This window comes from Lampetra planeri, chromosome 1 (genome assembly GCF_965212315.1).
Source record: "Lampetra planeri chromosome 1, kcLamPlan1.2.h2, whole genome shotgun sequence".
Lineage (NCBI taxonomy): Eukaryota > Metazoa > Chordata > Hyperoartia > Petromyzontiformes > Petromyzontidae > Lampetra > Lampetra planeri.
Window position 1 is genome coordinate 33,477,462 of NC_136107.1, and position 16,031 is coordinate 33,493,492.

The 16,031-nt window shown below is 43.0% G+C and overlaps 1 protein-coding gene and 6 non-coding genes across 7 annotated transcripts in view; 1 reads left to right on the plus strand and 6 right to left on the minus strand.

The window, feature by feature from the left end:
• Positions 1-16,031, plus strand: part of MYO15A (myosin XVA) — a 126,693-nt gene that overhangs the window by 96,270 nt on the left and 14,392 nt on the right. The window contains exons 50-58 of the mRNA XM_078592867.1: positions 117-274; positions 862-986; positions 2,147-2,219; positions 3,024-3,096; positions 4,274-4,347; positions 5,516-5,598; positions 6,479-6,609; positions 7,964-8,058; positions 9,356-9,433. Coding sequence (XP_078448993.1) covers positions 117-274; positions 862-986; positions 2,147-2,219; positions 3,024-3,096; positions 4,274-4,347; positions 5,516-5,598; positions 6,479-6,609; positions 7,964-8,058; positions 9,356-9,433 — 890 coding nt within the window. The remainder of the gene's footprint in view (positions 1-116; positions 275-861; positions 987-2,146; positions 2,220-3,023; positions 3,097-4,273; positions 4,348-5,515; positions 5,599-6,478; positions 6,610-7,963; positions 8,059-9,355; positions 9,434-16,031) is intronic.
• TRNAR-CCU (transfer RNA arginine (anticodon CCU)) lies at positions 11,707-11,779 on the minus strand. Its single transcript has one exon. It is a non-coding gene; the product is annotated as a tRNA-Arg (tRNA).
• Positions 13,582-13,654, minus strand: TRNAR-CCU (transfer RNA arginine (anticodon CCU)). Its single transcript has one exon. It is a non-coding gene; the product is annotated as a tRNA-Arg (tRNA).
• Positions 13,905-13,977, minus strand: TRNAR-CCU (transfer RNA arginine (anticodon CCU)). Its single transcript has one exon. It is a non-coding gene; the product is annotated as a tRNA-Arg (tRNA).
• Positions 14,286-14,358, minus strand: TRNAR-CCU (transfer RNA arginine (anticodon CCU)). Its single transcript has one exon. It is a non-coding gene; the product is annotated as a tRNA-Arg (tRNA).
• On the minus strand, positions 15,315-15,387 carry TRNAR-CCU (transfer RNA arginine (anticodon CCU)). Its single transcript has one exon. It is a non-coding gene; the product is annotated as a tRNA-Arg (tRNA).
• Positions 15,647-15,719, minus strand: TRNAR-CCU (transfer RNA arginine (anticodon CCU)). The gene has a single exon. It is a non-coding gene; the product is annotated as a tRNA-Arg (tRNA).

Genomic DNA, 16,031 nt, shown 5'->3' on the forward strand with positions numbered 1-16,031 from the left:
ATGTGTTGGAGGCTAAACCCACAGCAGCCCAAGCTAGCGCCAGCGCCTTGTCATAGGTCGGATGGTTCCTGCTGACGCTGCGTGTGCGTTCGTTTCGCCGGTGGCGGGGCATCCAGGCTGGCGCTTTGGCATGAGGAACGGGCGCTCGGGGCTCTTCCCTGCTGAGTACGTGACACCGGCCGCTCCACCGGAATACGAGCATCTGTCTGACCGGCCTACAGGCGCGCTTAGTGCTGCCGGGAGCAACGTGGCCGATCTCGACCGTGGAACTGAGGTCTGGACACTCACAAGTTCACACACACACACCATCTCGGCAGAAAACTATGGTGCTAAGTGGGTGGTAAGGTAAAGGTCCAGCCCTGCAATAATTTGCTCAAGCCACTGTTGGTGGAAGGGCTTACACTAGATAGATATCTATAGAGCTCCTCTATCTGGTATGTTGGCCTACTCTTCCAGGCTGGCCAGACGTGTTGGAAGTGGTAGCAGTACCCACACTTTATCCCCACCTAGACCCCATAATATTGTCATGCAGGTGGGTGTGTTAAATACAAAACGGCTCCATCTCTGCATCGTCCACTAACCCGTCTGCACGTTTCTGGATTACTGGCGTGCGCCTAAATTCTGCGCACTAATTAGTGATCGGTATTAATGAATACTGCGTATATTTTCACAGTTGAACTGTGTGGCTCTCAGATATGTTTTGGGTTGTCCGAGTTTTATCACGCCACTATATATTTGTTGGGTGGGACAAATTGACGTGACGAGCACGGAGAGTTCTCTGTTCGACAAACTGATGCCGGCAAATACTTAACGCTCAGAGAATGAATTGCTAAACAATTGGTATATTTTTTATGTGCACAGACATCGTCAGTGGCCAGCGAGTACACGGACAGCCTGGATGACTGCATGAGCGTTGCCTCGGAAGACGGAGGCTACACGATGCTCGATTTCGCCAAGAAGTTCTTCCGAGAGGCACAGGCAAACCAGTAAGTGCGTCGCCCAGTCTCGATGACCACTGGCCTTGTAGGGCTGGGTTGGCTTCCGTGGGTGTGGGTTAAGCTCACCTCCAAAACACAGTCTCATGGCACCGTGGCTGCATGTGCACACAAGGCGCAGCTAGTGCCAAAGCCACATTTTCACATTGCGTTCACTGCATTTGCAATTTTATGCACACGTGCATGAGCAGAAGTAAGTGCAGTTCCTGCAACAATGGACCTTTGAGTTGAGACCACTACTACCATGGTCACTGTTCCTGTGAATGTCATTCGTTGATTCCTCCACCCTTGTTGAGGACCTGGTCTACCAGACTCTTTTATCTCATCCACACTGTTTTAGAAGATCAAGTTCTTCTAAACTTTTTTCCAAGTTTTTTTTCCCAACCGTGCTTTGTTCAACAAACATATTAACGCTTATCTATTCCTCCTTCATTAGTCCTGTATTTCATTGGACACCTGCGTTTTGGACATTTGGGGCCTGTGATTAGCAACTGTGCAAAAAAAAAACAAGAGAGTACTGTCATTAACGTTGTGAATCTGTTTTTCTGATTTGTAAGAAAGTACTGAATTATCTTTTCGTGTGTTTTTTTACTTTAGTCTGCATTACTTGACATTTGCAGATGAACACAAAGTTATTTAATCATATTCTCAAACACAACAGCGTTGTTTGTGTCATCTGGTTTAGACTTAACATCTTCCTTGGACAACATAGCCATTAATTTTATTGGTTATGATTATATTGTGTTATGAATTATATAATTTTCATTAAACTAGGACCCATATATTAACATCACGGACATTTGTTCAAGCAAGCCTGACTCTGCGGAGGCACTGTATGTCGAAATTGGTCCAGAGTTTTCCTATATTGAACCAATGCTGCTGAAATTACGTATTCCCAGAAGGCCATTTTGTTGACAGGAAGTGTAAAAAAGAATGGTCTTGTCATATGGAGAGACAGATATATGGAGGAGATATATTGTCCGATTATCCTTTGTCTTGTTTTATCCTTGAATGTGCATGTCAGAGCTTGATCAGCCATGCTAATTGGTTCGATGTGGCATTGATTGACAATGCAGTTTTATTGATTTCCACTTATTTTTGTCATACACAAACTCTTAAAAAATACATGCCACATTGTGATTCGCTCACAGAAATGGAGCGCGTGGAAAACTGCGGAAAGAAAAGGCTCCCACGGATCCCTCCGAGATGGTCAAGTACACCAAGGTAAGGCGACCATCATCGATTCACAAGGTCCCCTCCAATCAAACAACTTCAAATCGAGATGCCTTCAGCAGGTTTTACTAATTTGATCCAAGTCACTATTTAAAAGTAGAAGCAGTTTGAAATGCACGTATTTATTAACATATCATATTATGGTCGTTAAAAAGTGGGATTGGTTAAAACTCACATTACCTTACAAACCCCAGCAGAAAGTGTCCACAGTATATTAACAGCAGCTGGGTTTAGCCACCAAATAAATGTTAAAAAGTGGCGATCATTGGTTTGCCCTCCCTACAAACCGCATCGACTCCACAATGAGGCACGCTGGAGGCTTCTTAAACAAGGTCATGCCTTCTCTGGCCGACAACCGTCCCCATCAACTGGAAACCAAATTGTGAAAGTCAGGCCAGGATCTCGTGCGAATGACCGGACCACATCCATGAATTGCCTCCAAGGCATCAATGCAATGTTGGACACTTACGTGGGAAGATTCCCCATAATGAGAATCCATTGCCAATCTTAGCAACTTGGCATCTTCATTTTCACCAATCCCAGCATGGGGCTCAATCATATTTAGGCTTCTCTTGAGGTCGGACTGCACGGTGATGGGTACATTGGCTTTATTAACGTGTCAGAATCACTGTGTTGTGCATAAGGAGTAAACATTATATAAAGCTGAGGTTTTGTCATTGCGTTGGGTTGAAGCCGAGTTGCAGCTGCAGGAAAGAAGCTGGCTTTGAGCACAGTCATATTCATGTGAATGCTAGTATAGGGTCATAGTGATCTGTGTCTTCTATCTGTGTCCAGTCTCCCATCCAGGAGTCCCTGATTCACTCACAAGACCCCAAGTTCAACAAGCTGGCTGTGGAGGCCTTCCTTGGTAGGTGAACTTCCTACCACATACCTGTAGTTAAGTTTAGACTTACAACTTTTGTGACTGCAGGAATTCATATTGTTGGTTATTTCGGTAAAGTCACGTAAATAGAAAACAAAAAAATAAAAAATGATAATAAAATGAAAAATAATAAGATTAAAATTTTAAAATATAAAAAAATAATAAAAGCAAAAAACCCACGACGTTTCGATTGCAACACAAGCGGTCTTCATCAGGCAGAGAGAAAAGAGGGGGCAAGACTCCAAATGTAGCTGCTTATAAGGGTTCCAAAGGGAGTGGGCGCGTGAAAGGGATGCGCAGTGATTGCTGAGTTTAAAACCGTCGTCTCAGATGAAATTGGAAAGATGCCATCAACCACTTTGGGTCATGACTTCACTTTGTGTTTCCTTGTCAACCTCTACCGTCAGCAGTGTGGATGGGTGTAGCGAGGTGCAATTCCCCCCCTCCCATCTCTACCCCCCCCTCATCTCTGCCCCACCCCCTCTCTCTCCCCCTGTCTCTGCCACATTCCTCCCCCCCATTGTCTGACTAGCTGCCCCGCCCACGCTGTTTGCGCTGCACAAGCTCACCTCCACCCCCTTTGTGTTGCTCCTGAAGCTCGTGTTGCTTGGGCAGCTCTTCCCCCCACCAACTCACTTTGGAACCCTCATAAGCAGATACATCTGGAGGCTTGCCCCCTTTTTTCTCTCCGCCTGATGAAGACCGCTTGTGTTGCGATCGAAACGTCGTGGGTTTTTTGCTTTTATTTTTTTCTATTTATTATTTTTATTATATATTTGTTTATCTTTTATTTTTCGTTTATTTACATTTTAGATGTTTTCGATTTACGTGACTTCACCGAAAGACGCAAGAATTTGTAGTTTAGTCACAGACGTTTATTTAAAATTGAGAAAAATTATCCATTTTGTCGTGGAGATCTGGATAACTATGCATATGCACCTAATGACATACAGAGCACACACACAAGTTATTGGAACCCCTTTTTTCCCTGTGAATATTGTGGAGTGGGTTTGGCCTAAATTTACAATTATAAAATTATGAATAAGACTTACAAGATGAGGAAACCCCCATGTTCCATATGGCCAACTCATGTTTATGGTGCCAAACTGTGGTAATGATAAATGTGTGTCTGTGTCTCATTCTCCACTCATTTCCACCCCAGCTGTGATGAAGTTCATGGGTGACTACCCACTGAAGGGCCAGGGGGAGGTGGACAGTGTCTTCTCCCTACTCAAGGTGAGATGCATGACGCAGATGAGCTTGGCGTTTTCACAGCATCCAGTGAGCAAAGTGTCACACGGTGATAGCAGCTCTCTTGGCAAGAACCAAATTGACAATGATTTATACAAACTTATTTAGTGAATTAAACAAGATGGTTTTAAGGTGTTGGACATGCCATGGGTTTCTGGTCTTCATTATCCTTTCCAAGTGCTGTGATCATTCCTCTTGGTTGTGGAAGTATTGTTTTGTTCAACTTAACCCTTTTCATATTCTTGGTTCTTTCGGTAAAGTCACGTAGAAGGGAAATAATAAAATAAAATAAAAATAAATTTTATGTTATTTTATTATTTATAAAAATAAAAATTCTTTTATTTTATTATTTCCCTTCTACGTGACTTTACCGATAAATAATATTATTTTATTATTTCCATTCTGCGTGACTTTCCCGAAAGAACCAAGAATATGAATCCCTGCAGTCACGAAAGCTTTAATTTGAAATTTAACCATTTTCATTTGAGGCCATCAGGAGCAGGTTAGTTTTTTTAATAAAGTGGGATTTATGGTCACCATATCCTCCACCATTTTGGTAAATTTCTTCCATCCCAATCTACCTTAGTTGTATTTTAACACTTATCTACAGTCTTACATACAGTCAGCCAATGCCTTTCAAGCATTTGCTCTTTCAAACATTATCAATCCTGTAACTGTGGTATCCATTCCATATTCCTATGTCAGGGAGCAGTTTGTCTCAGGCAAAAATATTTGAAATCTTCTGAGTGGTGCATCTTAATAAGTCGTTTGTACTTTACCCATTTCGTGATAATGAATTAAATGTGATGTGGATTTTAACGTATGCTCTTGTGATTGCAAGCACAATGCTCACAATTATCCTGAAACTATGTCACACAAATGTACATGAATTGTTTGGTTGGTCACTGGAAAATTCGCTTGAACTTCAGACCTGACCAATGGGGCTAGCTAGCCAGTGTTTTTGAGGACAGCTGGTATAAAAAAATACAAATGTACAGTTTTAGCAGTGTGTGACGTCATATGTGTTTGCCTTTTCATAAGCCGAAGCCATGGTGATCTCACCAAATCTACAGGCCGTAGCTGTCTTGTTTGAGGCTCAAATGAGGGCCTGGTCTGGTGATATCAAGCCCTGTGCTGTGCCGTATGTTTCCAGTTCAGTGAGAATCAGCCGGAGATGCGCGATGAGATTTACTGCCACATCGTGAAGCAGATCACCAGCAACAAGAGTCCCAAGCCGTACGTGACACCATAACATGACGACATTATCATCTTTCATCGGCGAATAAAAGCCAAATATTTCTACCACAATGCAACGTTTTGTATAAAGGCATCTGTGGCTAACTGCTTTAACCATGTTTGGTGATTTCTCTCTTACCTTGCACCATTTTATTGTCAGAATAAGCAGAAAGTTCAACTTACGGTGTTTCATGCAAACAGTCCTGGTGTATAAGTTACATTATCCTGGCATGTCTGATTTAAGCATATTTTACAATGTACCTGATAGCAGGATTGGCTAATAAATTAACGTATCTGTTTACACTGAAAATTGTTCCGTTTAAATATATCCATGTTTGGGAGATTAAAATGCATTGCCCGGCAAGCTTCCCCAAAGGGCATGAACACAATGTAAAGTGTCTGCGACGACATCTCGAAATGGCTTACGGAATGTTACCTGTAGTATTTACCGGCACGGCTGCCAGTCTCGAACTGTCTTACCTCTGAAACAAGCCCCAAATGTTCAACCCGCTTGGCCACGTCGCCATCCACCGGAGCACCTTCCATGCTAACATATCAGAGGTCGCAAACGGGTTTTGATTCCTTACCCGTACCCGTACCCGGCCGCACCAGGGTCGCAAATGGGTACCCGTACCCTACCCGTACCCGTACCCTACCCGAAATGAGTGACAAACGGTTACTCACCAGTGACTCACGGCCTACCTGTACCCGTACCTGTACCCGGCCGCACCAGGGTCGCAAACGGCTACCCGTACCCGGCCGGGTACGGGTAGCCGGGTATCGGGTAGGGTACGGGTATCGGTTACCCGGTTGCGACCTCTGTGACATATTCGTATCGGTTTTAACATTGCTTCGCTCTTCCCCTCTGGTCCGTGTGCAGGGACAGCTGCCATCGGGGCTGGAGGCTGCTGTACATTGTGACGGCGTACAGCAAGTGCTCCGACAACCTGAAGCCGTACTTGCTGCGTTACCTCCGCGAGGTGGCCAACGACAGCAAGGCCAGCTTCCAGGGTGAATGCAGCGAGAGGAGCAAACCGGCTCGGTCACTTAACTTTAACAATCATTATCGCCGTTAATGTGTACATGGTTGTCTTCGCCAGTCAGTGCAGTCTAATGATAATGTTATCATGCTTACAATGAAAAGGGCATTCTTCTGTAACTTTCTTCCTTATATTTGTGGTGACAGGCCAGTTGACCTGCGTACTATCAATTGGCGTTTGTACTTTAAATTATTATAACATTTTTTTTTCATCATTGACGAATTTGGTTTAATATGGATACAATAAATGTATTCCTGCTAAAAACATCATTGCAAGCATCACAATGAAATCATCATCAAATATGTATATATTATTGTCAGAAACATCACAGTGTACAATCTACAATTGGAGGAAGCTTTCCATGTGTTGATATCACTGCCTCCAGTTCATGTTATTAGCTGATTAGGTATTCTATATTTAACCAGAAAATAGCCCATTCAAAACATGATCTCTTTATCATGGAAGACTTAGATAACCATAGCTAAGTTACTATTCAAAATGTAGTCAATGGTATTTTTACAATAGTGGGTATGTTGGTTAATATTGGGTCGCAGGGTGAGGCAGTGGTAACACTCAGGCCACACCACAGAAAAGAGGGCTTTGGTTCAATTCCCAACTTGGGCGCCTATCTGGGTCCTCCGGTTTCCTCCCATAGGTCAAGATAATTGTTTAGTGTTTCCCGGTGAGTAGTCTTGTGGTATGGTAACTGTCTCTCTTTGTCCATAATAGAGGTTTTTAGATTTGATCGCATAAATATAAATGTGGCGGGTGGTGGCGGGTTTAACGCGACATTTACATTTACACGATCTAACCCAAAAACCTCTTTTATGGATAATATTGTTCACGAAAACCTATGTGTTAAACTGTCTCTGTTTGTGTATGGCAACAATTATTACCCATTTTCCCCTGGCACACCAAAACTGAGCCAGCACAGGACCCTCACGTTACAGGTGATATTCCACTGCCTATTTGCTGTAACGAGCCGGAACCAAACCATGAGACGCTGGCCTCTCAAGGCATCTGAAACTGACTCTGGGCCATGCAGGTCCAGGGGTGGGGCTATTGATGTGCTCAGTAGATCAGTACGCTATGAGGACACGGTATCATCTACGCATATCACCTGATATTCCGTGGCATGGCTCAGCATCCGTGGTCGAAGAACAATCTGGTGCCTCATGAGTCATGCTAAGTTGGCTTGCCACGTTCCCAGTACAGCTCTGTTTTACAGTGGAAAACCAGGTATGCATGTTGCCTTTAGAGTGGTGGCTTCCCCTCCGACCTGGCCTCACGTGCGCACCGTGTATGCATTGCTGCTGTCTCGGCAGGGATGGCGCGAGTGTGCGAGCAGCACCTGCGGCGCACGCTGCAGATGGGCGGGCGCACTCACCTGCCGTCCAGCATGGAGCTCAAGGCCTTGGTGGTAACGATCAGACACCCTTGCACACACAAGAAGAAGGGCGTGCGGCGTGCGAGTGAGTGAGTAAGTGAATGATTGAGTAAGGGAGCAAACCACTCACTTGCACAGCTGATGCAAGCAATCGCGTAGCTATCAATTGTGCAGGGCATGCAACTGCACTGTCGCGCACGGCTTGGAGGTGCCCAAGACACTGCGCTATGATGAGGGGGGGGGGGGGAATTTGACAGGGGGCCCCATTTCATGTCATTCTTGCACCAGGTCTCATGCCAAACATGCTACGCCACTGAACTGAATAGACTGGTTGTGTTAGGTATATCTTTGAAGAATATCAGGCAATGAATGGTCTTTCATGTGACTTCCTTGGCATGCCACGATATGATGTACAACTATTATGTCAAAAGGCAGATGCAGATTAAGAAAAAAAACACGTATTTCTGTGCATTAATGGTTATGATTAATGAAAGAGCATGCAAACTGAGCTTGCCAGATGGATCAGAGATCAGAGCACTGAGTTGGCACAGCTGGGAGCTTGGGCTCAATTCGGCGTCGGTGCGTGTGATAATTAAGATTTTCAAGTGTAGTGCGTCGATGGGCTCAGCATGTTCACCAATTACGATATATATGTAATGATTAAAGTTGATTTTGCACATTGCTTGGAAAAATTGCTCACGTGCGATGTTAAAATATCGGTATTACTGCCAGGCAATGAATGTTACTCTCACTAGCAGGGTGAGTGGGAAAGCGTGTGGACCAGAGTTCACTTGAAAGGATCTTAGAAGTACTGATGTAATATTGGCCTCGTTGGGCTCTCTGCTCTGCAGCATATTTGAATAGATTATTTGTCTCTTGACATGACACTAATATCACCTTGAAGATCAAGTTGGGGAAAATATATTTGTTAATAATGTGAACGTATACAAAAAATAAGCATGTAGTGTCTCCACTGATCCCAGCTGATAGAGATACTCCTTAATGACTTGATCTACATTCATTCTCATTCTCCACAAATAAATACAATTCTTTTTTATTCCCATCATCGACCTACTGTCCAGTTTGCTTGCTCAATCAAATGCTGTCGAATTGTATTAGTCTGGGAAGCTAATAGGCTGCTATCCTAACACATATTTTATTGAAATGTGGAGACAGAATGGAGTTTTGCTAAAATATGATTTGTACCCATAATGCTCTCAACAATGCATGGTTTTGTTTATGATATTTGTCCTGTCTTGGTGCCTTGCATGGTGTGGTGGTGGCACCCAGTCGCTGCCACGCCTCACCCTGTATGTGTGTATGTGTTCAGGCCGGGAGAAACTCCAAGCGGCAGCTCATCCTCCTCCCAGGAGCCATTGAGCGCCACGTGAAAATCAAGACCAATTCGGTGAGTGTGTGGCACCATCACCATGGGGAAACAGGAGCAACAAGAACACACACAACTACAGCATGAGATACCCCCATTATAGAGATAACATTTGTGATATCATTTATTTATCTATCCAGGAAAGCCTCACTGACCAGTCACCTGAAATTCACCTAATCTCAGTAGATCTCAGAAGCGAAACAGTATTGATCTCTATTATGGAAGTATTGATCTGTGTGTGGATGGGCATATGGGGTTTTTGTAGGCTACTGCCATGTTTACGTGGTGGGCAGTAGAAGGCAGTGCAGAAAAATTAACCCGTAAAAACAAAGGTTTTCACCATAAATCCTTTATATGCGTGGCGGCTAGAGTCCTCTCGTCCTCTGGCTTGAGATGGCTGCCACCTATGGGTCAGATGATTGCCTGCCACCATTAAGCAATTGGTAATTAAATATAATTAATTTTTTCCTAAAATTTGGAAAAAAAATTTCACGAAAATAAATTGTCACGCACAACGAGTCTGTGTGCAAAATGTCAGCTCGATTGGATCACGGGAAGTGGGTTAAAAAACGACCGAAAGATTTGCACGGTCGTAAGCGCGCAAGCAAGCAAGCAAGTGAACTTAATATAAAGGATTTAAAAATACATTGTTATACTGGCCTGTTATGCTCCAATGTCTATGTTCACCGCCTTCAGCATTCCACACCTAGCAGTTAATTGTCTCCCGCAACATGTACGGCGTAGGGGGGCCCTCATCCAGAAGTGGATGAACAAAATATCTGTGAATTTGCAATGCATTGGGATGTCTGATTATTCAATTTTAAAAAGCGTTTTGTGCGTGGAAATAAACCAGAGTAGCTGGGGGAGATGTGCACACGAAAGGGAATGACACTCATAGGTCCACACGACTATCCCACGTGTTGTACTGCCACCTCCTCGCTACCAGTCTATCGGTGATTGGAGTCTCACAATTCTACATCATCCACATAAAAAATAGTTCCCTATCTCCACATATAAATACAATGTTTGGGGCTTATCGGCCGATTGGCTTTTCAGACCAATATTAACCAGCAGCATTTGTGTAAGCAGGTACCGGTTTCATTAATTGCCGTTGGTTTAAGGAATGCATTATGGCTAGAATGAAGTAATAACTAAGGAATAGTCTGGATATGATAGCTTATTAACTAAAGAATACAACCTGGCTTTAATAACGTAATGACTAGGAAGATCACTGTATTTAATAACTTAAGAACTAAAGGGCATAAACAGAAGTTGTTCACTCTCACTTGCGTTGCTTTTAATATGTTAGTTCATCACGGCGTAAATATCGTTGAAGGTGGGAAAAAAACTTCCCTAATGAGTGATAGCCAAAGACATGTTCATTGGCGCAGCAATACATACATATTATAACCAAAGCACAACACGAAGGCATCTATGCTGAGATCCTGGGATGAAATCGTAGCTCTGACCTAAGCTAAAAGAAAAATCAGGGTCTCAAGTGTAAAGCATTTTATGGACTGCAACCAAGTCATCGATGTTTATTCAAAAAATCCCATAATATTAACATTTATTAGTACATGTATTCAAGCTTGTTTGACTCTGGTTTGTGTTATGGGTAAAGAGTGAGTCGCACTTTTCACAATTACACACTTGAATCAGAGGATGTGGTAAGGTAAAGAGATTAGAAAGTTGTCTAGTTAAGATCAAAACTTGAACTGTGATCATCGTCTTGTCAAATAACATTTTGTTTTGTAGAAGAAAAACAATATTGAGATTTGTGCTAAAATGCAGAGTGCATTGCAGTGGTTGGTGCACATGAATTTAGTGAAAAATGATAAATGACTCCTACAAGGGAAGGTGTTTAAATGTCCACTCATCCCAAAGGTGTGCCACAGTGTACATTGCATCAGTCATAATAATAATAATAATCATTTTTCATAATCAACGTTTTTGGGTTAGATCGTGTTATTTATAAATGTGTCGTAACCCTCCACCACCCGACACGGCCAATCAGCAAAAAAGTGTCACGTTGACAAAAGACAAATAATTTACTGCTTTAGCCAACCAGTGTGTTGAAGCGTGAAACCACAACATTCACAATTTTTGAGTACGACGTTTCGCTGGTAATTGCATCCAGCATCATCGGGCAATTCACCAAATCGAGGGCATGGCTATGGACGGCAGACAGACAGACAAATAATCCCTGGTGGGCAGTGTGGAACTGTTGTTCCTGCCTGTATCAGATTCGTAAACTTTACATCTTTATTTTACAAAATGAACAGCTTTTTCTCAGCTACCCCAGGTGGGACTCGAACCCACAATCCCTGGCTTAGGAGGCCAGTGCCTTATCCATTAGGCTACTGGGGCTACATTTAGCATGATGAAAATCTGGCTTATGTACAGAATTCTTAAACAGCATGTCAATAATTTTAAAAATGGATATGTATTTTCCCCTTTCATCCCCTCCGCTTTATCAATGTTGATAATTGTCACCAAAGTATTCTGATTTAAAACTCTCTTCTGAAGGCACAGTGGCATGATGTTTTCCATTATCAGATTCGTAAACTTAGTGGATTGACCACATGTGGTATAAATATTCACCTTACAAAATGCACATTAGCTGCTCAGCTACCCCAGGTGAGACTCACACCCACGCTCCCTGGCTTAGGAGTGCCAGTGCCTTATCCATTAGGCCACTGGGGCTACATGCTGCGTGATGAAAATCTTGCTCATGTACAGACTTATTAAATATACTCACAATTATTATACAAATGGATACGTTTTTTCCAGTTTCATCCTCTGCTTTATCAATATTGATACTGGTAGGAACCTCCTGGTTACACCAGCCCACAGGGGATTATTGTGTCTGTCCGTCCGTCGTGCAAGGAGGGGCTGGGTGGGGATGGAGGGGCTGGGTGGGGAGGGTGGGGAGGGGCTGGGTGGGGAGGGGAGGGTGGGGAGGGAGGGTGGGTGGGGAGGGGCGGGAGGGGTGGAGCTGGTCACCCCGTGGTGCCCTTATAAAACTCAACGTTTAACCTACTCACGCCGGCTTGTGCCCGCCCTCACAGTCGGGCATATTTGCGGAATACACCACGCCGCCGTTGACCCTGGCCATTGACCGAGCAACCCAACGTTCCTATCAGCTCCCTCCGCAGGAATGTGTTTTTTAAAACTCTCTTCTGCAGGCACAGTGCCACATTCGCTTCTCATTGTCAGATTCATACACTTGACATCTTGATGTTATAAAAAGAGCAACTCTATCTCAGCCACCCCAGGTGGGACTCGAATTCACAATCCCTGGCTTAGGAGGCCAGTACCTTATCTATTAGGCCACTGAGGCTACATGTTGCACAATGAAAATTTGGCTTATGTACAGATTTCTTAAACAACCGGACAATAATTATAAAAATGAATATGTATTTTCCCCTTTTGTCCTCTATACTTTATAAATGTTGATACAGGTAGAACCAACAGTTCCACACGGCCCACCAGGGATTATTTGTCTGTCTGTCGTGCATGGCCCCGCCCCACCAGAGCCCTCCCATTGGCTCGGGAGCGCCGACCAATGGGAGCGGTGGGTTGGGGTTGGTAGAGGGGGGGGGGGGGGTTCGTGGTGGGGGGGGGGCACCGCCGCGACTCGGGCCAATGAGGAGATGGGCGATGTTTCATTCACAAAATGGAACTTGGGGAGGGTGGCTCCATTCATAAAATGGAAGCCTTGAAAATAATAAAGCGGATCTTTTTGCCTCGTGTTTCTTTCAAAATTCCCAGCCTTAAGGTGATTCCGTCTGTTCAAAAAAGCGAACGTATTCCTTGTAAAAGATCAAATAAATTAATGCATTTCTAGGTTAACATGAAGCATATAAATTAACCCTCCCTCCCCATAAAAAAACACTTTACGGAGTATTATATGACAATGCATAATACAGGTAGGAACAACAGGTTCCACAAAGCCCACCAGGGATTATTTGTCTGTCGTGCATATTTGTCTGTCGTGCACGAATGCGCTGTCTCCAACCAAGTTCCTACCTGCCCACTCCGAAGGAATTGGCACCAACGTCCACTGATTTAAAACTATCTTATTTTGGCACAGTGCCATTTTGGGTGTTCATTATCAGATTCGTAAACTTGACATCTTGATGTTACAAAATGAACAGCTTTTTCTCAGCTACCCCAGGTGGGACTCGAACCCACAATCCCTGGCTTAGGAGGCCAGTGCCTTATCCATTAGGCCACTGGGGCTACATGTAGCACGATGCAAACCTTGCGCATGTGCAGACTTCTTAAATGAACTCACAATCATGATGTAAATCGTTACTCCTCTTCCCCTTTTTTAGGTTGATAATTGTCACCACAGGGCACTGATTTCAAGCGCTCTTGTGTCGTCACAGTGAAATTACGCTTTTCATTATCAGATTTGTTAAGTTCGTGTAATGACCACGTGTTGAAAGAATATTTACGTAAAAAAAAAGATCAGCATTTCCTATTCATCTGCCCCAGGTGGGACTCGAAACCACAATCCCTGGCTTAGGAGGCCAGTGCCTTATCCATTAGGCCACTGGGGCTACATGCTGTGTGATGAAAATCTTGCTCATGTGCAGACATTTTCAATGAACTCACAATAATTATCAAAATGGATATGTATTTTCCCCTTTCGTCCTCTGCTTTATCAATGTTGATAATTGTCACCAACGTCCACTGATTTAAAAACTATCTTCTAAAGGCACAGTGGCATGATGTTTTACATTCTCAGATTCATAAACCTAGTGCAATGACCACATGTTGAATAAATATTCACCTTACAAAATGCACAACATTTATAAAGTATAGAGGACAAAAGGGGAAAATACAAAATGCACCTTACCTGCTCAGTTACCCCAGGTGGGACTCGAACCCACAATCCCTGGCTTAGGAGGCCAGTGCCTTATCCATTAGGCCACTGGGGCTACAAGTAACATGATGATAATCTGGCTTATGTACAGACTTCTTAAACAGCATGTCAATAATTTTTAAAATGGATATGTATTTCCCCCTTTCGTCCCCTCTGCTTTATCAATGTTGATAACTGTCACCAAAGTACACTGATTTCAAACTCTCTTCTATAGATACAATACCACCTTCGCTTCTCATCGTCAGATTCATAAACTTGACATTTTGATATTATAAAATGTGTGTCCTTGTGATGTCTGTCTGCTTGTATGTCTGTCTATAGTTTTCTAGTTAGATTTTTGTTGCTATTTTTCTTATGCCTGATGATGATTGCTTGTGTTGCAATCGAAACGTCGCTATTATTTTAATTTATTATTTTATCTTTAGACGTGACTTAACCGAAAGAACCAAAGAATAATTCCTGCAGTCACGAAAGCTCCAAAAATTAAGATGGGACTCGAACCCACAATCCCTGGCTTAGGAGGCCAGTGCCTTATCCATTAGGCCACTGGGGCTACATGTAGCATGATGAAAATATGGCTCATGTACAGACTTCTTAAATAAACTCGCAATAATAATAGAAATTGATATGTATTTTCCCCTTTTATTCTCTGCTTTATCAATGTTGATAATTGTCACCAAAGTACACTCTTTACAACTCTCTTGATTTGAAGCTTTCGTGACTTCAGGAATCCATACTCTTTGGTTCTTTCGGTAAATTCACGTAGGTATAAAATAAAATAAATCACGACGTTTCGGGCGCAACAGAAGCGTCTATTATCAACACAAGCATCCATCATCATCATCTGATGATGGACACTATACCGACGTGACTTTACCGAAAGAACCAAAGAGTATAATTGAACACTGTTTTAAAACTCTCTTCTATAGGCACAGCGCCATTTTGGCTTTTCATTATAAGATTCGTAAACTTGACATCTTTATTTTACAAAATGAAAAGCTTTTTCTCAGCAACCCCAGGTGGGACTCGAACCCACACTCCCTGGCTTAGGAGGCCAGTGTCTCATCCATTAGGCCACTGGGGCTACATGTAGCATGATGAAAACCTGGCTTATGTACAGACTTCTCAAACAACCTGACAATAATTATTAAAATGGGTATGCATTTCCCCTTTCGTCCTCTGCTTTATCAATGTTGCTAATTGTCACCAAAGTACACTAATTTAAATTTCTCTTGTGAAGGCACAGTGGAATGATGTTTTACATGATTAGAATCATGAAGTTAGTGCAATAACCACATATTGAATAAATCTTCACCTTACAAAATGTACATTCGTTGCTCAGTTACCCCAGGTAGGACTCAAACCCACAGTCACTGGCTTAGGAGGCCAGTGCCTTTTCCATTAGGCCACTGGGGCTATATATAAATGTTGAAAACTTGGCTGATGTACAGACTTATTAAACAACCTGACAATAATTGTTAAAATGGATATGTATTTCCCCTTTCGTCCCCTCTGCTTTATCATTGTTACCAAAGTACACTGTTAACAACTGTCTTCTATAGGTACAGTGTAATATTGGCTTTTCATCATCATTATCGTTGGAAATTTGACATCTTGATGTTTCGAAATGAACAGTTTTTTCTCAGCTACCGCAGGTGGGACTCACACTCACAATCACAATCCCTGGCTTCGCATGCCAGTGGCTTATCCATTAAGCCACGGGGGCTA